General features: G+C 43.1%; 3 protein-coding genes across 4 annotated transcripts; all 3 read left to right on the top strand.

Annotated features, from left to right (window-relative positions):
• The first annotated feature begins 590 nt into the window (after nt 1-590).
• Nucleotides 591-5,584, top strand: LOC139910263 (interleukin-17 receptor A). Its single transcript, XM_071897516.2, has 11 exons — nt 591-790; nt 933-957; nt 1,566-1,709; nt 1,940-2,058; nt 2,141-2,261; nt 2,629-2,676; nt 2,774-2,931; nt 3,107-3,181; nt 3,319-3,388; nt 3,511-3,615; nt 3,696-5,584. Exons 1-11 carry the CDS (start codon nt 692-694, stop codon nt 4,571-4,573), a joined length of 1,842 nt encoding a protein of 613 aa, XP_071753617.2. The 5' UTR covers nt 591-691; the 3' UTR covers nt 4,574-5,584.
• A 939-nt stretch (nt 5,585-6,523) lies between these two features.
• LOC139910311 (uncharacterized) lies at nt 6,524-11,906 on the top strand. Its single transcript, XM_071897577.2, has 17 exons — nt 6,524-6,608; nt 6,737-6,911; nt 7,067-7,178; nt 7,270-7,376; nt 7,554-7,680; nt 7,828-7,948; nt 8,129-8,214; nt 8,418-8,554; nt 8,673-8,732; nt 8,830-8,893; nt 8,992-9,086; nt 9,193-9,321; nt 9,577-9,691; nt 9,780-9,917; nt 10,781-10,947; nt 11,049-11,131; nt 11,387-11,906. Exons 1-17 carry the CDS (start codon nt 6,586-6,588, stop codon nt 11,580-11,582), a joined length of 1,935 nt encoding a protein of 644 aa, XP_071753678.2. The 5' UTR covers nt 6,524-6,585; the 3' UTR covers nt 11,583-11,906.
• A 293-nt stretch (nt 11,907-12,199) lies between these two features.
• Nucleotides 12,200-21,678, top strand: cnot4a (CCR4-NOT transcription complex, subunit 4a). Of its 2 annotated transcripts, none has more exons than XM_071897473.2 (13): nt 12,200-12,374; nt 13,622-13,844; nt 14,378-14,575; nt 14,944-15,030; nt 15,177-15,278; nt 15,593-15,718; nt 15,837-15,961; nt 16,071-16,280; nt 16,515-16,572; nt 16,688-16,943; nt 17,335-17,835; nt 18,120-18,353; nt 19,762-21,678. In XM_071897473.2, the coding sequence occupies exons 2-13, from the start codon at nt 13,671-13,673 to the stop codon at nt 20,088-20,090; spliced, it is 2,400 nt and encodes a 799-aa protein (XP_071753574.2). In that variant the 5' UTR covers nt 12,200-12,374; nt 13,622-13,670; the 3' UTR covers nt 20,091-21,678. The 2 variants fall into 2 exon arrangements, with proteins under 2 accessions (XP_071753574.2, XP_071753575.2); XM_071897474.2 differs by having other exon boundaries at nt 13,670-13,844.

Here is a 21,678-nt window from a genome sequence, read left to right on the forward strand (position 1 = left end):
TCTAACAGGTTAGGCTGGAGGTTAATATGTACTTCAAGCAAGTTGTGCAAAATGATAATTAAGCATTTTGAATAAGGCTTCATGCACAATTCTAAAATGTCTGAGTTTGACCAAAGACAGAACTTTGTATAAACATCAGAAAGGGTTAGGTACTTATAAAATAACATTTTGTCTTGGGCAGCATCTCAATATAAGCTAATTTCCAAACACAGAAGTGCAATTTACATGAACAGGAAATTTACTACCAGTAAATTTGGTCACTGCTGCCCTCCAGTGATTGTTAGATGTTACGACACATTGGTTTGCAATTTGCACCAATTTGATTTTCAACAAAATGCTACAAGAGGGAAAAATAAATGCTACATATTTATCAAAGAATTATGTGCAAAATAGCTGCAGCTTACAGAGCAATGTATTAGTTTTAGGTGATGCTCCTCATGAGAATGGAAACTGAAACTCACAGCTGGTAAGAGCTTCCTTCCTGTGAATTCAGATGCCAATGCTTGATAAATTCTAATGAATTCACATTGGCTTGAAATTAGGTTTCACTGAGGCTTCTCTCTCTCTCTCTCTCTCTCTCTCTTGATGCACAAAATTTTCAAGTGGAGTTGAATTATACCATTTTATCTTGATCCCTCTGTAGTTACAGCACTGTGAATATTTTCCACCTGTTTTGGGGAACTAGTACAGAATGATCTGTGTTCCTTTTTTCTATTTTTGTTTGACTGCTGGACTGACTGTGTCATCTCCTCTCAGGATTCTGGACAAGCGTCTGGACTGCAATCAACAGGTGGTGATTAGATGCTGTTGTATGTCAACACAAAAGATAAACTAAGGCTAAATTAGTTATTAAAGTAAATTGAAGAATATTTACAGTATTGGCTTCACTATGTCTCTGTACTCCAAAGGCTTAACTGTGACATTTTTTCCAGGGTATTCAATGCAGTGCTCAAATTAGTAAGTGTCCTATAGTTTTTTTTTTTATTACGCTATCTGCTGGTTATTTCTCTTTACATTGAAAAAGCAGGCACATAAAATTCACATATTCACATACACACACTAGGGTTTAACCAATATGGGTTTCTGAACGCTGATACAAGACAATATTTTTGTACTGAAGCTGCTTCTAAGCTGTTTTCATGCCAAAACATTACAAGGATTCAATGTTTCCCCCAGAACTTTATTCTTTACAAGGTGGAAAAGTCTCTGAAACAGCATTTAGACCATCATGTGACACTAAAATTCTCCATAAATGAAGAATTAACTTACAAAAAACATGACTGGGCAATTAAATGAATAAATAAAATGTCCAAAAGGTTTTACAGGCTGTTTTTATGTAGCTGTTGTCAGGGAGGAACCTCCATCGTACCAGTGGTGGACAACATGACCGACCGATATTTCAGCAAACCGATATATTGGTCTAACCCATGTGCACATATGTACTTATTATTTTTCTTTTCACGTGAAAATGTAATTCTAATTTTAAGTTTATGTGATTCATCTGGCCACACAGACTTACACATCAGTCAAAAGTATTCACAACATAATATTTCACCAAATGCCAGATAACTGCTCAGACAAAGGCATGGTTGTGCCCAGACACCTCGCTCCTACCGGCCCAGAGTGGGGTGCAGAGCGCGTGGGAGTCGGGACGGACGAACACGGGCCTCTTCCTGTTTTGAATGTGACATGGAGAATACTGTCAAATGGTAACAAGTACTATAATCTGCAATTCTGTGAACAAATGGTGTACAGTTCATTTTGTTATCTACCGTGTTAAAACATAATACTTTGTTATTATTGTTTATTCTAGTTTACACTTTAAAATGCATCAAATGAAAGGTGGGAAGAACTGGTCTGGGTCTTTCATTAGAGGTAGATAGCAGACAGACGTTGCATTTTGAATTAGCAGAAAATGCAAACTCTCTTCTATCCACAGGAGGGATATTCAAGCTAAAGGGATCAGAGATAAATATTCTGGATGAAACTACAAATCAAAGTATGTGTGTGCAATATCATTTCAAGATGAACCGCCAGCTGAATCTCGCCAATACCAGGGTAAGACTGCAAAAAACCTTATATCAGTACACAGTATATTTATATTATCTATGTTAGACACCTGAGACTTTTTCTGTTTTAGTGGACATTCTCATTGGATGGACTTGTGGTGGACCCTGGGAATACATATTTGGTGTCAGTCTTTAATTTGCCAGAACCTGACAATGGACATTACAGGATTAGCAAACCAATTACGATCCCAGGTGAGATAGAAACTGGTGTTCAACTGTTTTTCTGGTGTCATCAAACTATTTTTCTGGAGCCATGGATGGAGCATGGTACTGGAAACAACAGAGAGATGTGTGCCAGATGATGCAAGACGCTAATTTTATTGATTCTATCTTCTTATTGTGTTCAGGTAATAATATATTGTGTGCTTATATTAGAAATGTAATTGATGAGGTATCGTCACCATAATGCATTGATGCTTGCGCTACTTTGATCTACAGTTTCACTGATTGGAAAACCATATGCCATAGTTTATCAGCGATTTATGTTGATGCTTGATGCTTCTTGTAAAATCCATCTGAATCATTCTAATCCGCATGTTGTATCTACTATCACGGCCAGGATGTGATGACTGGAGGATCCGAGAGGCCCAGATGTGTTTGGAGAACGGTAAAGTTTGACTTGCATCTGACATGAATTTTAATGGGGCGCTGTAAGGGATCTAGAACCATCTGGGCATTGTGCTCTGTATGTTTTGTTATTTCAGGCAGCCTCTGGGAGCCTCACATGACTGGAGCTGTGTCAGTCGATAAGAGACATAAAATGATGTCCATCGCTGTGGTTTTTGATGCAGCAAAGTATTCAGAGAGATACCAAGTCTTCATTCAGAGCCATGGTTTCCTCTACTCAAAGAATGTCTCAAAGGTATCGTCCTCTATCTGTCAGTTGGCTACTTGTTGATCACAAAAGTAATCATGTTGTGAGAGGTGGTGTACACTGCCACCATATGGTTTGCTGCCTGTATAGCTCACTGTAGACAGAGTGCAGGTAGGCTGTCAGAATTTATTTTCTTACCTTTTTTATACGATTCAACAACTAGGAGAACAGGACGTCACTGAATGTGACCTTTGAGTTGGCCATATGGCAGCTCTCACAATGTGAAATGCTGTTTGTGGTGAGTTTCATTTTGACTTAATGTTCCATCATTACACTTTATAATGTCGATCTTAAGAGTTGATGCATGTTATCAAAAGTCCAAATAGAAACCTGTACCATAAAACTTACCATGGTAATATTTTGCTTACCCCAAAGATTCAGCCATTTTTTATACGGTGCAAGAATGACTGTTTGCGTCCCAAGAAAATGTTTAATTACTGCCTCTGTAAGTAAGATATTTGTCACATTTAATGAACATATTGTGCACAAATGTAAATAATCTTTCATTTAATATTTATATTCACTTGCACAGGTATTCAGCTGATTTTATGTCATGTTTTATTTTAGATTATTCCAAGCCACCACCACGCACTTTGATCATAAAGGCAACTTTGGGACTGGTCGTAATTGGCAGTTGTCTTGCTTATTTGCTGTGGAGAGCATCTCATAAAGGTTTGCCTTCTTATAAATGCACCATATTGAACTGAAAACACAACTTGAATAGAAAATTAAGCAAAGCATCTTTCTCTTAGATCCTGCCAACAAATCCTCAGCTGCTGCCAAAGACGAACCCAAGGGAATCCAAGTGCAAGGGAGAAAAAGAGTCCTCATCATCTACTCCCTCGACCACGCTTTGTACAAAAACATTGTTCTCAAGCTTTGTGCCTTCCTAGCGACTAAATGTGGCACTGAGGTGGTCCTGGATCTGCTGGACTCTGCCAGGCTGGGAGTGTTGGGCAGTGTCCAGTGGTTAGACTGGCACAGAGAGCAAATAGAAAGCTCTTCAGACAAGATATTAATCCTGTGCTCAAAGGGAGTACAAGCCAAATGGAAAGCCATGTGTGGCGACAAACCAGTTTTTTTGAGAGAGGATGACCAGTCACCAGTGGGTGACATGCTCACCCCAGCCCTCAGCCTCATGGTACCCCGTTTTGTCCGATCTGCATCCTTTCAGAAGTACATAGTGGCTTACTTTGACGATGTTTGTTCAGAGGAGGATGTCCCTATGCCATTCAACATCACAGTGCGATACAAGCTGATGAAACAGTTCGAGGAGCTCTTTTTTCGAATCCTGGACATTGAAAAGCATGAACCAGGCAGAGTGAATTACATCGAAGGGCTAGCAGATGACGAGTATTATCAGTGTCCCTCAGGCAGAGCCTTGCGGGATGCCATCAAGGCTTTCCATGAGTATCAGCTGGAGCATCCAAGCTGGTTTGAAGATGAACTAGTGAAGCACTCAGAGTCGGAGATCGGCGAGACCTCAGCCGAGATCCACAATGACAATGCAAAAGCAACCAAGAACCTCATTACTCATCGTGTGCTTGACCACACCCGAGTCATCAATCATGTGAAAACACAGCAGAGTGATTACAGTGTAAACAACACAACCCTTCACATGGACGAATAACTCAGAATGCGCATGTGAAATGAGTTCAACCCCCTTAATGTTGAGGAGACTCAAGAAAATGTCCATCATCCAGTTTGGTGCAATGGCCTTAGCGTCTTGAGAAGTGGAAGCTCTCCATTGCTTGAGGAAAATGTCAAGTGCTGTCCTTGACTCATGCAGTTTGATGAGTGGCACAATATCATCACAACAACAGAAATCTGCTGAGAGAAATCCATGTGAAACCACAGATTTACCTATCAAAGACACAGCTGGTAATTTATGTATTCAGCTTCCCACTGGATACAGAAAGATATTGAATGGTAACCATGAAATACAGACTTCAATGTACAGCTTAAAAAGGAATATATATGTGGACATTTTGTACCCATGTGATGTAATTCTTTATGATGTGATTCTTTAATGGTTCTGTTTGTTTGTGTTGTGCCATACGTTTGCTTTTCCTCATAGCTGCTTTGCAGTATTTTTGTAAATTGCCATAATGTTGAATATCACTTGCTTTCACTCAGAAGAGAATCCCCCAATAGGTTTAGAGACCATGGAGATCTGTGGTTGATGCTTGAAAGCTGTGTAAACACAATGTTCAGGTCAAAGTTCAGCCTTCTGGGCAAAGTTTCTATAGCATTTGTGTTGCACCGCAGAAGGTAAGCACTAAACTGTGTTGTGGAAATACACTTTTCTTTTTAAATGAGCAGATCAAATTCAGTGTGACATTCACTTTGTGCACTTTGGGTATTTTGGTGTAATGGAAGTTATCTGTCAACAGGTGAATGATCTCCTTATTGAATAGCATGTGTGTGTGTGTGTTGTTTTTTTTTAGAAATTTGTTAGTGTTTATATATTTTAAACACTTAACAAACTTTTAACACGATTTATATTTGTCTTTAGATTGATATAGATTTTCAGATAGGATTTTATGTGAAATTTTATAGGCGCTTTTATTTATGAAAAGTTTGGTTATGAGTTTCTGTTCCTCTGTGATGTGACTTAAGATTAAAGACTGTGTTAAAGTTGCATTTTTGGCACTGAATAAGTTATCTTAAGTGAATTCTTTGGCTTTTCTCTGTTTGTCTCTGCAAATAAGTCACTGACCTCGTAATGCATTGGTGTATTTGGTGCATAAATGCAGTGAAGAAGGGAAAAGATAAGAGCGTAGACCCCCTCACCTCTCTTAGCAGTGTTTCATCATGGTGCTAACAGCTCTGGAATGTGGGTGTCAGATTCTGAGAGTGGCCCCAAAAGGGGGGTGGTGGGGATTTGTCCCAACTAACTGGAGCAGAGAAAATCCTCACAATGGCTGAATTGGATTGCTGCCTTGCAGTGACGGAAAACACACTGCAGGGTTTGATGCAACCGGGGAGCCAGGGCTGACTAATTTGATTTTTCCAACATGAAACTGAGGTAACATTCTTACCTTGTTTTAATTTTGACATGCACATCCAGCTTGGTCTACACAGAGTTAAAGTTAGAAATATAGGTGGAAACGGTTAGGGATAGAAGTGAAGAAAGGAAGCTATGGCGCCTGACGAGGAGGCTACTGGAGAGGAAACAGTATAGGCTTTGGTAGGCCTTTATCTGGCATAGCAGTGTCAGACTGCTTCAGTGAAACACAATTGATTTGCAAAGTTGATGGGAAAATAAGGAGCAGCTGACCCTGTTTTTCAGGGTACATTTTGAAATGTGTTTATGTTGTTTTCAGGGTTTCCCTGGGAAAATCTGAACTGAGAATGCTGAAGAGAGTCTCTGCACATCTTTTGAGACGTGGGATTTCAACATTTGAAAGCAAAAATGGTAAATGCATCCATTCAAGCTAACTTATATGAAATATACATCATACATACAATCATAATGTCATAAACATTGTTCATGCTTTATGAATATATACCAATGGCTCTCAAAATTCACCATGGCGTCTTTTCTTAGACAGACTCTTCAGAGTTCATCCATCAGTATCACAGGCGCTGGCAGAAAACAGACCAGTGGTTGCACTGGAGAGCACTATCATCACACATGGCATGCCCTATCCACACAACCTGAGGTAGCCTGAGTCACCTTACTTCACTGTAACCGGCCCTCAAGTGTCTGCAATCTCTGATAACAACAGCTGAGCTGATGTTTGTTTCAATCATTTATAGTGAGATGTTTACCTACCACTGTTTCATCCAGCACAGCAAAGGAGGTGGAGGCCATAGTTCGGGCAGAGGGAGCCACTCCAGCCACGGTCGGAGTGATTCAGGGCAAAGTCCATGTGGGTCTGTCAACAGAGGAGCTGGACCACCTCGCCCGCAGCAAGACATCTCTCAAAGTGTCCCGCCGTGATCTGCCCTATGCCATTAGCAAAGTGAGACGTCAATACTTCAATCTAAAATCCAAATCTCAAATTAATCTCTACCTAAAATACATGAAAACTGGCTTGGTACTAAGAGTAGTCTCATCCTCTTCGATTGAGTCTGTTACCCATTTAGCATCAATTTGGCATCAATTTTGTTTTCTCAGGGTCTCTCTGGGGGAACCACTGTGTCCGGTACCATGATAGCGGCGCACAGAGCCGGCATCCCCGTCTTTGTCACAGGTGGCGTTGGAGGAGTGCACAGGGATGGGGAGAACAGTAAGTTGACCGGCACAACATCTTACTTTGAGTACCATAATGATTATATGAGGGCATGGCATTCCTATCAAGTAAATGATTATTCCTCCAGGTCTGGATGTCAGTGCAGATCTGACAGAGCTGGGCAGGACTCCCATTGCTGTCGTCTCCGCTGGGGTCAAGTCTATTCTGGACATCGGCCGCACCCTGGAGTTCCTCGTAAGAATAATGAGATTATTTTTAAGAATAGTGTAGCTACAATGGCAGAGATTTCTCCTTTATTTGGTTTGACTGGGCACTTTAGCCAGCCAAATATTTGTAATCAATCTTTATGTGTGACTTTCATTACAATTCCAGTAGCAACAGTATTTTTTTCTGCCTTTTATCCTTTCTCAGGAGACGCAGGGTGTGTGTGTAGCCACCTATGGGACGTCAAAGAATTTCCCAGCATTCTTCTCTCCACAAAGCGGATTCACTTCCCCGTACCATGTCTGCAACCCCGAGGAGGCAGCAGAACTCATTGGTATATCAACACCTTCAGACACTGTTAGTTTCCTTCAGACTTAACACACCCATGTCAAGATGCAGCGCGTAATACAACTTAATTTTGCAGAGCTCAGATCTTTACAAATAACGCAGTATGTTTATGTCTGTGTTTTGTGTCTTTCAGCGGGCACTCTGTCGCTGGGTCTCCAGAGTGGCGTCCTGTTAGCTGTGCCCGTCCCAGAGCAGCATGCAGCAGCAGGCCAGCAGATAGAGGAAGCAATACAGACTGCTGTGGCAGAGGCCAGGTAAGCAAAGTGTTAACATGTGGCATTGGCTTTGAGGCCCTGTAATCTGCTGTCATGTTCTCTTCTACAGCCTTTTTCTGTCTTTGATAGCACAGCTCAGATGATTCCTATCAGACTTTCTGTGTTTACGTCTCCCAGAGAAAAAAATATCACTTCCTCTTCTCTTTCTGATTCACTCAGTGCTAAAGGTATCAAAGGCAGAGATGTGACACCCTTCATTCTTCAAAAGGTCAATGAGCTGACTGAAGGAAAGTCCCTTCAGGCTAGTATCCTTCTAAAATCGGAATTAATGAGAAGCCGTGGCAGAGAAAGTGATCATATCAACTTCTCAGAATCAGAAAAAAGTCTACAAAGCGTTGACATATTATGAGAAGAATGTTGAAACCGGATGGCCCATTAGACCCACTATTGATGACCTTTGACCTGTGTTACAGCTAAACTGATTATCCTTAACCTGCTATGTTCAAAGACATTGCACTGATTCATAACAACGCTAAGGTGGGCAGTCAGATAGCCTGCGCACTGTCAAAACAAATGAATGGGAGAAAGTTGAGACGCACCACTCACCATCTTGGAAAGCACTCTTCAGACTCACAGTCAAATATTGTGAGTATTAATAAGACTTACAGTATGATGGACTTGTTTCCAAGAGCGAAGAAATTTATGTTGAATGTTTACTGCACATATGGCACAACACAGTACCTATGATGCTGTTCTGTCACAGGTTGTCATAGGAGGAATAAATGTGGATTTTATTGCTAAAGGAAAAACGGACAAGCTTCTAGTAAGTTTTCATCTGCAACAAGCATTTATCCACAATCCTGTAGGTCATGTAAGCCAAGTTATTACGAATTCTGAGAACACTTTTCATCTTTTCTCAGTTTGGACAGACTAGCCCAGGAAGTGTCTGTCAGTCATTTGGGGGCGTAGGACGGAACATTGCTGGTTGGTTTTCATCTGATTATACATGTGAAAAGTTTCCTATCAATAATCTGAATCTGATTATTTTTACGTCAATGTCCTCGGTTATGTTTTCCTCCAAGACTCTCTGAGTCGATTAGGCCACAGACTTCTGTTCATCTCTGCCATTGGAACTGACTCTCACAGTGATGCAGTGTTGCACTACTGTAAACACATGGTATGTGAGTAGCAACAAATGTTCACTATCACTAAGCATAATTAACATCCCTTTTACTTGCATATTTAGATGTTAAACTGTTGCCTATTTTTCTTATTTCTGTAAGAACACTAGAGGTGTGGCCAGGCTTGAGGAGCAAAGGACAGCTACTTACTGTGCTGTTATCACTGAGAGTGGGGAACTGAGTCTGGGATTGGGCGACATGGACATCCATCAGCAAATCACAGAGCACTATGTACGTAATATTACTGCCAAGGCATCCACTTTTAAGCCAGGCTAGTTCTGCTTCTTTATGTTTGTCCTATATCATTCTGTTCTATGGTTGATTGTTGATCAGTTAGATAGGCTCATCCTCTGTAAAGTCCTTGAGACATGCATGTGATAAAGGGCTAAATAAACAAGCTTGAACTTGGTTGTGTTTCAATAGTTCTCTCTCTCAGAACTATATTCACTACTTCACTATTCTATATCTTCACATATCTTCCTGCAGGTGTCCCAGTTTGAGCAGCAGCTTTCGTCCGCCTCTCTTGTGTGTCTTGATGGAAACATCCCAGTCTCCACCATCGACTATGTTTGTTCCATTGCCAAGAAGCACGCAATCAATGGTAAGCATGAAGAGCTGGTCACTGAAAGACCATTGAACAGCAGCGTCCACTGATTCCCCTGATGCAGTGTCATCAATGTGTGTCACAGTTTGGTACGAGCCGACTGACTCTGACAAGGCCTGTAAGCCTTTCTTGTCGGAGGCCTGGAAGTCCCTGTCCTATTCATCCCCGAACCTGGCAGAGCTGCGCACCATGAACAAAACCCTGGGTATCCCAACACCTGAAGGTAAACAGTAGTCCAGTATCAGACAGAATGTTTATGGTTCAGCTTTCTGAGGCAGTGGTTCTCAACTTTTTTGACTTGTGACGCCTTGAAACAAAGCGATGCCTACTCCCATCCCCCCGATACAGGTGTACCTATGGAGTGGTGAACAGTTCAACCAAAGAATGATTTTCCCTTTTCAGGCTGTTTCATTTGATTAATTATCAGAGGCCAAGAGGCTGAAAACTATTCGGTATTTCACAAGAAAAAGGCAAAAATTCGAGAAAAATGAAATGAACTCCCATTACTTTCACTTACTTTCACTCTTTAATGGTGACCTCATGCTGCACTAGTAGGCATAAATATAAATTTCTAACCAATAAAACCATCAGATTTTTTTAACAATCCCGCCCCTCCACACCCCTCCCATCAAATAAAATTGCCTTTCCCTCCCTGACTCCTATTCCACTGGTTTAGACTTTTGCATGATCCCTCACTGCATTATGTCCCGCCCCAACATCCTGTTCTAACAGGAAATGCATCAAATCCAGGAAGTAAAGATGTAATTTCATGGGGTCCTTAAAAATAGACATGGTAATACATTTTCATAGTAGAAATATGTTTTTTCCTATTTCATGAGTAAACTCGCGACCCCCCAAAATTATCCTGTGACCCCCTAGGGGGTCCCGGCCCCCAGGTTGAGAACCACTGTTCTAAGGTAGATTCTGTTCCCTCACTCACTTGCTCCCTCACACACACTCACACTCCCTCACAGTCAGACCGATGCAGACTTATGATCCCTGTGAGAAACGTAGCGTAGATTAGTGCGACTGCAGTTGAGCATGTCTGCATTAACGAGGATGTGGTTTTGTGCTGTGGGGTGTCAGTGCTGCCAGGCTCTGTGGACGAGGTGCTGCGCTGCGTTCTGGCTCTCTCGCGCCCCCTGCTGGAGCACCTTCACTGCCTGGTGGTGACCCTGGGTGCTGAGGGAGTGCTGGTGTGCGGGGAGCATGACGCCGGCTCGGTCAACCTGCAGCCAAGGAAACAAAAGAGGGTAAGGAAGGATTGTCCATTGTCCTCTGCTCACGATGATAATGATGAGGATGACAGTGATGATGATGATGATGATGATGTTCACTGCACCTGTATTTGCAGAGAGGTCAGCTGTGTGCTCTCCACTACCCGGCGCTGGCTGTGACCTCAGAAGAGACAGTGAATGTCTCAGGAGCAGGAGATAGGTACTATTTTTTTCCTAATTGCCCCGCCCTTTCCTTCCTATTCCTATTATTTGAACTTCCTTTTCTATATTTACTCTTCTTCAATCTCCTCCTTTTCATTGCCTATGCCCTCCATTCTCTCTCTCTCTCTCTATATATATATATATATATCTCTCTCTCTCTCTCTCTGATTCTTTCTCTCTCCCTCTCTCTCACACACAAGCATATTCCTAAACAGTCAAACACAAGGCACTCATCCCTACACTCTGTCCTCAGTCTTGCAGGTGGGATGATGGCTGGGATAGTCCAGGGTCGAGATACGGACAGCTGTGTCCGGATGGGGCTCCTGGCTGCACGGCTGTCCCTGGCATCACCGCACCCCATTGCCCCCGTTCTTACCTCGGACTCTGTGGACCCCAATAAGGTCCAGACTCAATCCTGGCCTAAGCCTAGCTTCATGTGGATGGATTAAAAATATTTTCCTTTGTGAAACATTCTTCAAGAAACAGGCCGAGATTTGGTTTATTATGCATTGGTCCTTGGAATGTATTTTCAGCATTTCAAATGTTATGAATATCAGCTCTCATGTCTGTAATTTGTTTCTTGTGAAACCAGTGTGTAATACAGTGAGTGAATGAATGTGTCATGAAAGGGAAAAAATGCCATTGTTCACATAGATGTGACATAGATATCAGACAAACCAACTCCTTCATGAAGTGAAATAATGACTATGCCAAATAAGGCTAGAAGAGAATTAATCACTTTTTCCAAAACATCATTTGAACTCATTATTGTAAATCCCTGTAAATAAATTGTGAAACGGAATAGTAAGCTGATCTGGTGTTTTAATATGTTACAGTAAGGAAATGTATCTACTTTACAGTATTTTCGATATTTTTCATTTTTGAATGCTATATTACCAAAAATATTTCCCTTATCTTAGAATCACTGAAAACTTCAACTCCCACAAAGCATCGGTGCATTTGCGCAGCCTCAGTTGTAGTGAATACTTGCCCCATTCCCTCCTCCCTATTTTAATGCTAGCTAAGATGGTGGTTTGAGCGTAAACTGTCTCCACAATACCAAGACAAGAAAGGGGCAAAACATCACTATAGCCTTTTTAATTATAGCAGAACAATACACCTACGGTTACCTTAAGTATCTATTTATAGAAATTTTGACATTTCAGATACATTGGCTCGCAGTCCCCGCCCAATTTGGTGTGACTCCCTTGGAGTGGAATCCTTAGCTAAATACGGACAGGGTAAGTAACGTTAGCCAGATTGCTAGCTGGGCTAGCTAGCTTTTAATCTATCGCAATAAATAAAACAGAGCGCTGTCTATGACGATGTTACAGACTGACACAATAGTGTCATCAAGCTTTTTACATTACTGTCCAGTTAACCTTATGTCGTGAGACCAATGTCAGTGGTTTACTGTGATGTCCAATAGCTAGCATGCTAACAACTTGCTTTCAGGTTAGCGTTAGCTTGTGCAGGCCGCATCGTAAGCTTGGCTCCAAAAACCTCGTACATTTTGATAATAATGTAGCTTGTTAGCTGTGCTAATGCTAGCGCTTAGCACAGGCAACCTGTCACTTAGTATTTAGGAGAAAGCGTCTGACATACGAACTTCCAGTGGTATTGGCTATCTAACATGAATGTTCCGCTCAATATATTATTTTTGTGATGGATGTAACGTTACAGTTGGTCCTGGATACTTGACCGGCTTCTTTCATCAGCTCGCAGCTAATGTTAACTTAGCTTAGTCAACTAACATCTGTCATAATGTACGATCCAAAAGACAGAGCAGCTAAAGTTACCAGCCTGGCTAACTAGGTATTTGGCTTCGTACACGACTTTACCAGTCAGCTGACATTTGGCAGGAAAGCATTGGTGGAGGTGCGAAGCTCTCGTCCTGTTCGCGTTAATTTATTAGCAAATTATGGCAGGTATTTGAAATATTGACAACTCGTCGTTTTTGTTTATTTCAATGTTATAGTGTTAGCTTGTGACAAACTCGAACTGTCGTGTAGTTTGCTTTCTGGATGATGACTGACTGGACGGTTATCATATAGAAATCAGGCTGGCACCTAGCTGCCAACAGCAAATGTTTCCCCTGTGAGTCAACACAGCTTGTTTGTTGTTTGCCAGCTCATCCTTTAACCTCAATGATGGCTTTACTTAAAGTAATGTAACCTTTGAGTGATTAACCACAACATGCTCATTACTGGTTAGACTGAGGTTTGCACCAGTGATTTGTTTTTTTTGGCTGAAGTGTTTCCCTTACCACTGAATAGGTAAAACTCTACATTAAAGACGTTTGTTTATATTGGTTTCAATGGATGGTCAGTGTCATATGGTTTCGTATGGTGACCTTGATGGTCTAAATTCAGTTTCAGAGGCTGTACCATCCTGCCAGAAGAAAATATTTTTAACAAGCTGAATCATTTGTAATTGTCCTATGATGGAGCTCTCACGCTCAACATATGTAACTGTTATGTCTACTCAGCTCTGTGCTCTGTGACCAGCTACAACACCCACCCTTGCCGTGCCATAGGATGTCCCACAGCCCTGAGATGAAGGACGACCCCATGGAGTGCCCCCTGTGCATGGAGCCGCTGGAGATTGATGACGTCAACTTCTTCCCCTGCACCTGCGGCTACCAGATATGCCGCTTCTGCTGGCACCGCATCCGCACAGACGAGAACGGCCTCTGCCCCGCCTGCAGAAAGGTGAGGATGGGATAGTTGAACATGACACCAGAGAAGCCCGTCAGAACTGTAGGTTCTGGAGGGAAATTCTGTCATGACAGCAGAAGGGACATGGTAAGGAAAGCAACGATGATCATGTTGAGAAATTAACTATTTCCTCCCTGTTCCACAGTGGCTGGTTGATTCACACATGCAATGGTTATTAATCTGCTAAACTGCCTGATGGAATAGGCCAACTTCACAGCCTCAGCCATTTGGCTAGTGATGCCTGTGATGAATTTCTTGACATGATGCTCATAAATGAAGAGTTATACTCCAAAACAGTGTCAATTTTGGGGGGGAAATTACTACCAGAATTTCATATTTCAATATCTCTTAAATAGAGGATTCTGTCTGTAATAGTGTTAGTGTTTTGTCAACAAAGGACCTAAGTTACCCACTATCCTTATTGATAATACACTGTCAGTCATTTTATATGAGTAGGTGTGTCTTTTGTCAAATGGTGGATATCCCATTTTGAAACTAAGTTCTTCTTGTGTTTGTTCTGTGTGCAGCCGTACCCGGAGGACCCTGCTGTGTACAAGCCCCTGTCACAGGAGGAGATCCAAAGGATAAAAAATGAGAAGAAGCAGAAGCAGAACGAGAAGAAGCAGAAGGTGACGGAAAACCGAAAGCATCTGGCTAGTGTCAGAGTGGTCCAGAGAAACCTGGTGTTTGTGGTGGGGCTGTCACAACGGCTCGCCGACCCCGAGGTGAGCATGCTGTCATCACTAACAATCATTTATGCTCCTTTGACATTAGGCTGTGAGAACCCGTTGCTGTTTTGAAATGGGATGCTTATTACATCTGTCATTTTGTTTGTTTATTTATGTGAGTGGGGCTGTGGCAAGCTAAATGTGCTAGCTGTTAGATTTATGTTGGACTTGACTGACATCCACCGATACAGTATTGATCCTTTGATAGGAAATTATTTGAATGCATATGTAAAAGTCTCACAGTGCCACTGGAGCCTCTAGTGTAAAGCTTGTGTTGAGTATTGTATGTGAAAGGGCACACAGTATATCCAAACTTTGTGATCAGAATCCATATCTTAAGTTTTTTTTCTGCACTGTGCCCACAGGTCCTCAAAAGGCCAGAGTACTTTGGGAAGTTTGGGAAAATCCATAAAGTGGTCATCAACAACAGCACATCTTATGCAGGTTCACAGGTGAGAGGAGATGACGGTATGCTCTCGTCGTGGATCTGTAGGAAGACACTGTGACAAGAATTAAAGAGCTACATTAGATCTTTTTTAACATTTAGCTGCTGGTTCCAAGTGACTTGTATATTTACTGTGGTTCTCTGGTTCTACAGGGGCCAAGTGCCAGCGCATATGTCACTTACATCCGCTCTGAAGATGCTCTAAGAGCAATACAGTGTGTGAACAATGTGGTTGTTGATGGTAGAACACTCAAGGTGAGCATTAACCCACAGTGACACAGGTTCATAATTCCCATTTGTATTTTGCTATCAGTGCCTGTTATTGCTATGATTTAACTTTTTATCTGTGTAAAAACCAACTGATAACTCGCTTCTGTATCACATCCCCTTTTCTGTTTCCTGCTGTTTGTAAGATAAACAATATCACATCCTTAACTGAACAAACTGCAATGTAAAAGAGTCGGACTTAACTGGAGAACAACAAATCCTTGGAAATTAACGTTGAAGTTTATTTGCAAATTCTATTAGAGCTTTTTCACGTAGGTTTTATCTCTGTCTTTGCTATGCAGGCTTCTTTAGGCACAACAAAATACTGCAGTTACTTCCTCAAAAGTATGCAGTGTCCCAAACCAGATTGTATGTATCTACATGAGTTGGGGGACGAAGCGGCTAGCTTTACTAAAGAGGAGATGCAGGTAATATTATATTTGGGCCCTCTTCTTAAAATCTGAATGAATATTTGCTCTATGCTGTGTGTATTAATCACTATTCAAATGACTTGATGTTGTCTCATGTTGTGCCATTTGTATTTAGGCGGGGAAACACCAAGAGTATGAGCAGAAACTTCTCCAAGACCTCTATAAAATGAACCCTAGCTTTCTACAACCTCCAGCATGTGGAACAGAAAAGTCAAAGAGTAAATCCAACTCGACACAGAGGTAGGATTTTTCTTATGTTGTTCCACATTACTTCCACAATGCAATGTATTATTAATTTAATTACAGTGCTATTAGATGATGTTTTATTTTTTTCCCTGTTGTGTAACAGAACCAACAACGGCAATGGTAAAGACGGGTGGCCTACGCTGTCGGGGCATAGCAAACTGGCCAATGGGCTCTCAGAGGACCGCAAGTCCCCTCCGCTGCTAGACTGCTATCTAGACCAAGAAGTTATTACTTCAGATGGGCTAGATACAGAGCTGGGTCCTGGCCAGGGTACTGCCCTGTCCCCCTTCTCCTCTAACTGTGACAGTAACAGGTAATGTGGACCGCACCTCGGCAATAGTGCCAAAGCATCATCAAAGAAATATTTTTGAAGATGTAATATCTGACAGTATTTGTTTTTCTTGTCCTTACTTCTGCAATGAGCATTTTTTATGTTTATATGCATAAGGTGTTCCTCCAAGAAACATTCAAGCCATATTGGCCTTTCCTGTCTTCTCTCTTGAAGGGTAAGATCTACGTTTCTAAATTCTGTTTTGTCTCTCTGTAGTCCCAGTGACAAGCCTCCAGAATCGATCAGTATGGTAAACGGAGAGACTTTACAACAGGTAAAAAAAACCTAACTCACTTGTTCTTTTGATCAAATCTAAATTAAAGCATGCATGGATTGGTTCTGAGCTGGACATTCTCAAAACTGTCTCTTCCTCTGCTCTCTCACTGTAGATACCCAACAGTGACTCCCCCTCCCCTCCCCCGGGCTTAACCAAGCCCAGCCTGGTGGTGCCCATCAGTGTGTCAGACCTCACAGCCCGTTCGCCCTTTGAGGGCGCGGCAGCAGAGTCCCAGTCCCTCTTTTCAGACAACAGTAACTTCCGACATCCTAACCCTCTCCCCGCTGGCCTGCCCCCCTTCCCCAGCTCCCCCCGCGGCGGCTCTGACTGGCCCATGACCCCTGAACCACAGAGCCTCTTCACATCAGGTGCGTCCACGCCGGTGCCCATTCACACTGGGGATTTGTTTTTAAGCCTGGTTTATGTCCTAATTGCCCAATTGTTTGTGCTTGGGAAACTGTGCAGTCAACAAATCACAGCACTGCAACAGAGGCTTTCTTTCTCTAGTTCTCAAACAACAGGCTAGATTGTAGCTCCTTTATTCTGGCTACACAGGGATATTTGTTACATGTATTTTCTGGGTACTGTGGCCATTAGCCTAGCACTCTATTACACTATTGATTGTTTTGTAATGGTAATGATCTGTGGATTTAAGCTTATTCTACTGTTGTACTCATTGTAAATTATTCTTGATAAGACAATCACAGCAAAATGCTTAAAACATAAATGTAACTTGTCCTTCCTCCTCTCTCCTCCCAGACACAATACCAGTGTCTTCCTCCACAGACTGGCAGGCAGCCTTTGGTTTCGGCTCATCCACCAAACAGCAGGACGACGACCTGGGCTTCGACCCGTTCGACGTCACCCGTAAGGCCTTGGCCGACCTGATAGAGAAGGAGCTGTCGGTGCAGGATCAGAGCCCCTTGTCCCCAGGGCCCTTCTCCCACGGGTCCCACCACGGCCCCAGCCTGCTGCCCCCCAACCCAAACCCCGGCGCCTCTCACCATTTCCCCAGCGGCCCTCCTCGCCTCTCCCAGCTCCACCACAGAGCCATCTACAGCTCCTTCAGCTTCCCCGGCAGTCACAACAGCCAGGCCAGTCAGCAGCAGCCAGCCGCCAGACACCCCTGGATGGGCGTCCCCACACGCAATAACCTCACACACTTGAACCACTCAGCCAGTGCTGCCTCACACAGTAATTTTCTGGACCTGAATCTGCCCCCTCAGCACAACACAGGACTGGGAGGGATCCCCATCTCAGGTACCAGCCTCCTGGGCCACTCTGTCAACATCCTGTGTCCTGTGGCAGCAATACATGTTAAAGCAGAGATCAGATGTATTCCGTAATGACATGACAAAGTATTGAATGTCAAAACATACATGTGCCTTGCCAGTTAGCATAGTGATACTTGTTTTGATTAGCTTTTATTGACCTTGCAGGGAAAAACAAATGACTAGGAGATGCAATTCTGCGCCTGGCCACAAGTGGGCGAACAAAACCCCTGAGAAACTGACATATCTCTGTTGTCCTTTCTTTCCCTGCAGAAAACAGTGGCTCTATAGACGGCTTAAATGTGAAAGAGTGGCAGGATGGCCTGAGAGCTCTCCTGCCCAATATTAATATCAACTTCGGGGGCCTCCCAAACTCCTCTTCCTCTTCATCCTCCTCATCCTCCAACAGTGTTAACCACATCGGTGGGCCGGCAGGGCCAGCGGGCATCTCACACAGCCTCAGCTGGGATGGCACGGCCAGTTGGATGGACCCTGCTATCATCACAGGTAGACCGCCGCCATGGAGCTTATCTATACCCTACAAAACGACTTGGTCATGAACAATTGAGGTGATGCTTTCATCATAGGACATAGGGAAAGTGCAAGTTTCAAGTTCAGGTTCAAGTTTGTTTATTTATATAGCTCTTTTTCACAAGCATGTCTCAAAGGACTTTACACAGAATGAGCCTAACTAGATATAACTGATCAACAATCAACCATAGAACAGAATGATATAGGACATACATCAGGAAAAGCACAAGACACACAAAAACAGATTTTAGCAAGACATAACAGCCGGCACCACCAGCCTTAGACCCTCAGTGCATACAAGGGAAAACTCCCATGAAAAAAACCTTGTTAGGGGAAAAAAATGGAAGGGGTGAGTCACAGAGGCATCCCCCACCGTGACAACTGAGCGTGCACTAGGTGCCGGGAAAATGGTGACAAGAACATGGGCATTATACAATCAAAAGTTTGGACACACCCGATTGAATATATTATCTTTTTCATTATCTTAAAGCCATTTTGATCTCAAGGCTTATGCTTAAATGCTTGAAATTTGTTTCTCAGACAAATATAAATAGTAGGGCTGTCCTCAAAGCTTCAGTGAGAATTACCCGCGAATATTCGAAGCTGTGATGTGGGCGGAGATAATCGGCCTTTTCCGGACGTGTTTGGACGGGTGTTAAGGTGGAAAACTGACTTTTCCGGACGTATTTGGACCATGTGTGCAGGTGCACGGAGATTTCCGGTGAGTGTACAGTGATATCTGGTAATTTGCAACAGTATACGGGAGTGAGCTGACATTTAACGAGGCGTGTACAGTGACAGAAATCTCCCGTACACAAAAGTTGTGCGTTCTCGGGGAATTACGGACGTGTGGCGGCCCGACTGTCTCCTGGCACGTCGCCAGACATGTCCGGATACAGTGCGTTTCTGTACGCGTGTACAGAGATGTACAGGATGGAAACGTAACTTTTCGTGCAATGAATAAAAAAAACAAAACAAAAACAAAACAAACCCCGCAGCATTCGAATACTGATTTGGACGTCGATTACCATGGCAACGGTAGAAGCTTCGAAGCATTCGGGTCAGCCCTAATAAATAGTGAAGTTGATGCCTACATATGAATTTCTTTCGAAAGCCTTTGCCTTTCCATCAAGGCAAAGAATCTAAAATATAAGATAGTTTTGATTTGATTAACACTTTTTGGTCACTGCATAATTCCATTTGTGTTATTTCATAGTTTTGATGTCACTATTATTATTCTAAAATGTGGAAAATAGTAAAAATAAAGAAAAATGTGTTGTGTCCAAACTTATGACTGGTAGTGTATAAAGTGTTGTAGATGATGCAGTATTTTGTTGACCATTCACCCATTCCTGATCTCTCCTCACCCCTCCCCTCCCCTCAGGCATCCCTGCCTCGGCGGGCAGCAGTTTAGACTGTCTCCAGGATGACAACCCGCCACACTGGCTCAAGTCCCTGCAGGCGCTCACAGAGATGGACGGTCCAGCCAGCTCCGCGGTGCCCACTCCCCAGCCCCTCCACAGTGGCCTCCTCGACGGCCACCTCCCCCTCCACCACAGAGCCGCCGGCGGCTGGGCTCCCTACCTGCCCCCCCCCACAACCAACCCCGCCAGCCAGTTCCACTCCCCTCCCCCAGGCTTCCAGACAGCCTTCAGACCCCCGGGCCAGCCCGCCACAGAGCTGCTACAGAGTGCCGCTGTGGACCGCCACTGAACACAGACTACAGCAGACACCCATCCATTCCCACTACCATCTTATACCCACTCATCCTATACCCACCCCCCCCCTCCCCGACGCAATACACACCAATCTGCAGAATATGAGAATTATTAACAAAATAACAAACATGCTTTCTTCTTTTTTCTCTTCCTCCTTCCTTTTTGTCTACTCCAAAAGGCCTATTTGTTTTTGTTTTTGTTTGTGGCACATGAGTTATCGGTACCCTTTGTCTGCTACCATCACCACTCCTTAGACCTAGTTCTGGGCGTAAGGTTGAAATGTTTGGGATCGTATAGCTTACTGTTATGAAGAGCACAAAAACAGTATAGCGGCAGGAGTGCCCAGTGGTGACACGAGTTAACTCCACAAACTGCGAAGAAACAAATTAGCTAAAGTGAGGTCTTTTTAAATAACTAATGATTAAGCATGAACAAAATGTATGTTTGAAAGTTGAAGTCACGATTACTTTTGAGGAATGAAGCAAGCTGTGAATCCGCTCTTGAAGCTTTGCCCCAAAGACCCTCATCCTCCCCACTTTAACAGGAGACTGTGAAATGGTTAACCCTCGCAGCTAAGACCCCGACGGTTGTGAAGCAGACGAGGTGAGAGAGAGAAAGAGTTGGCACTTAGCTTTTCGGGTTTTAAAAAAGAAAACAAAAAGCTGAGAATTGGTTAGAGAGTGAATGCAGATGACATAGGGGAGTTGAGGGCACAGGCTATGCATGGGCTCCCTGTTAGGCAGGGACACAAATGGCCTGCCTGAGAGGCCACTTGGCCCACGTTCCCTTAAGTGGAGGGCTCCCAGTGGCCCGTCCTGCTGGAGGGGAAATTTTGCTGAACCTCTGTATCAGAGGATAGAGCACTGCCTAACTGAGGGGAGCCAGGGCTTTGGGAGATTGTGGCACACATCCTGAGCACTAGGGTTAGACTCATACTCACAGTGCCACTGTGTGGCACCTACAGTAGCTAGCCCTAACATGGACAGCCACCAGTAGATAGAAAAATGACTAGATGGATGAGGATGTGACGAATATACTGGAGACAATACTAATGAGGGTAGCAACAGGGTTAATAAGTTTCCCTTTGCTCAACCCACGAGGGCTTAAACGAGGCCTTAAAATGAACAGATGAGAGAAAGGAGCTTGAGTGATTGGAAGGGGAATCTAGCGTCATGATTGCTGAAAAATATGCACCTATTGAGAAAAACAAATGATGTATGTGACTTCGGCAACTGTATGTGAGTGTGTGTCACAAAGGAAGGTGCTGCAAGACAATACAAAGTACTGTAGTAGTGATTCAAGGAGCTCTCAGCCTTTGGGATTTGAGAAACGACCTCTCCGACCACAGCCTTTTCTTTTTGAAGTCTTAATTCTGATCCGTGTTCTCTCTGTCTCTCTTTCTCTCTTACCCCCCGCTGTCCCCTATTAAACAGTATTCACAAGATGAACGAACTCATCCAGGAGAAACCAACACAAAGTCATACAAATGGGTTTTAACGTGATGTTGAGAAAAACAAATTGAGGCGCTTAAAGGAAATTAACTGTCCTCTGCAGGTCTGGAAAAATGAACCTTAAATAAAACT

This window comes from Centroberyx gerrardi, chromosome 4, assembly GCF_048128805.1.
Source record: "Centroberyx gerrardi isolate f3 chromosome 4, fCenGer3.hap1.cur.20231027, whole genome shotgun sequence".
Taxonomy (NCBI): domain Eukaryota; kingdom Metazoa; phylum Chordata; class Actinopteri; order Beryciformes; family Berycidae; genus Centroberyx; species Centroberyx gerrardi.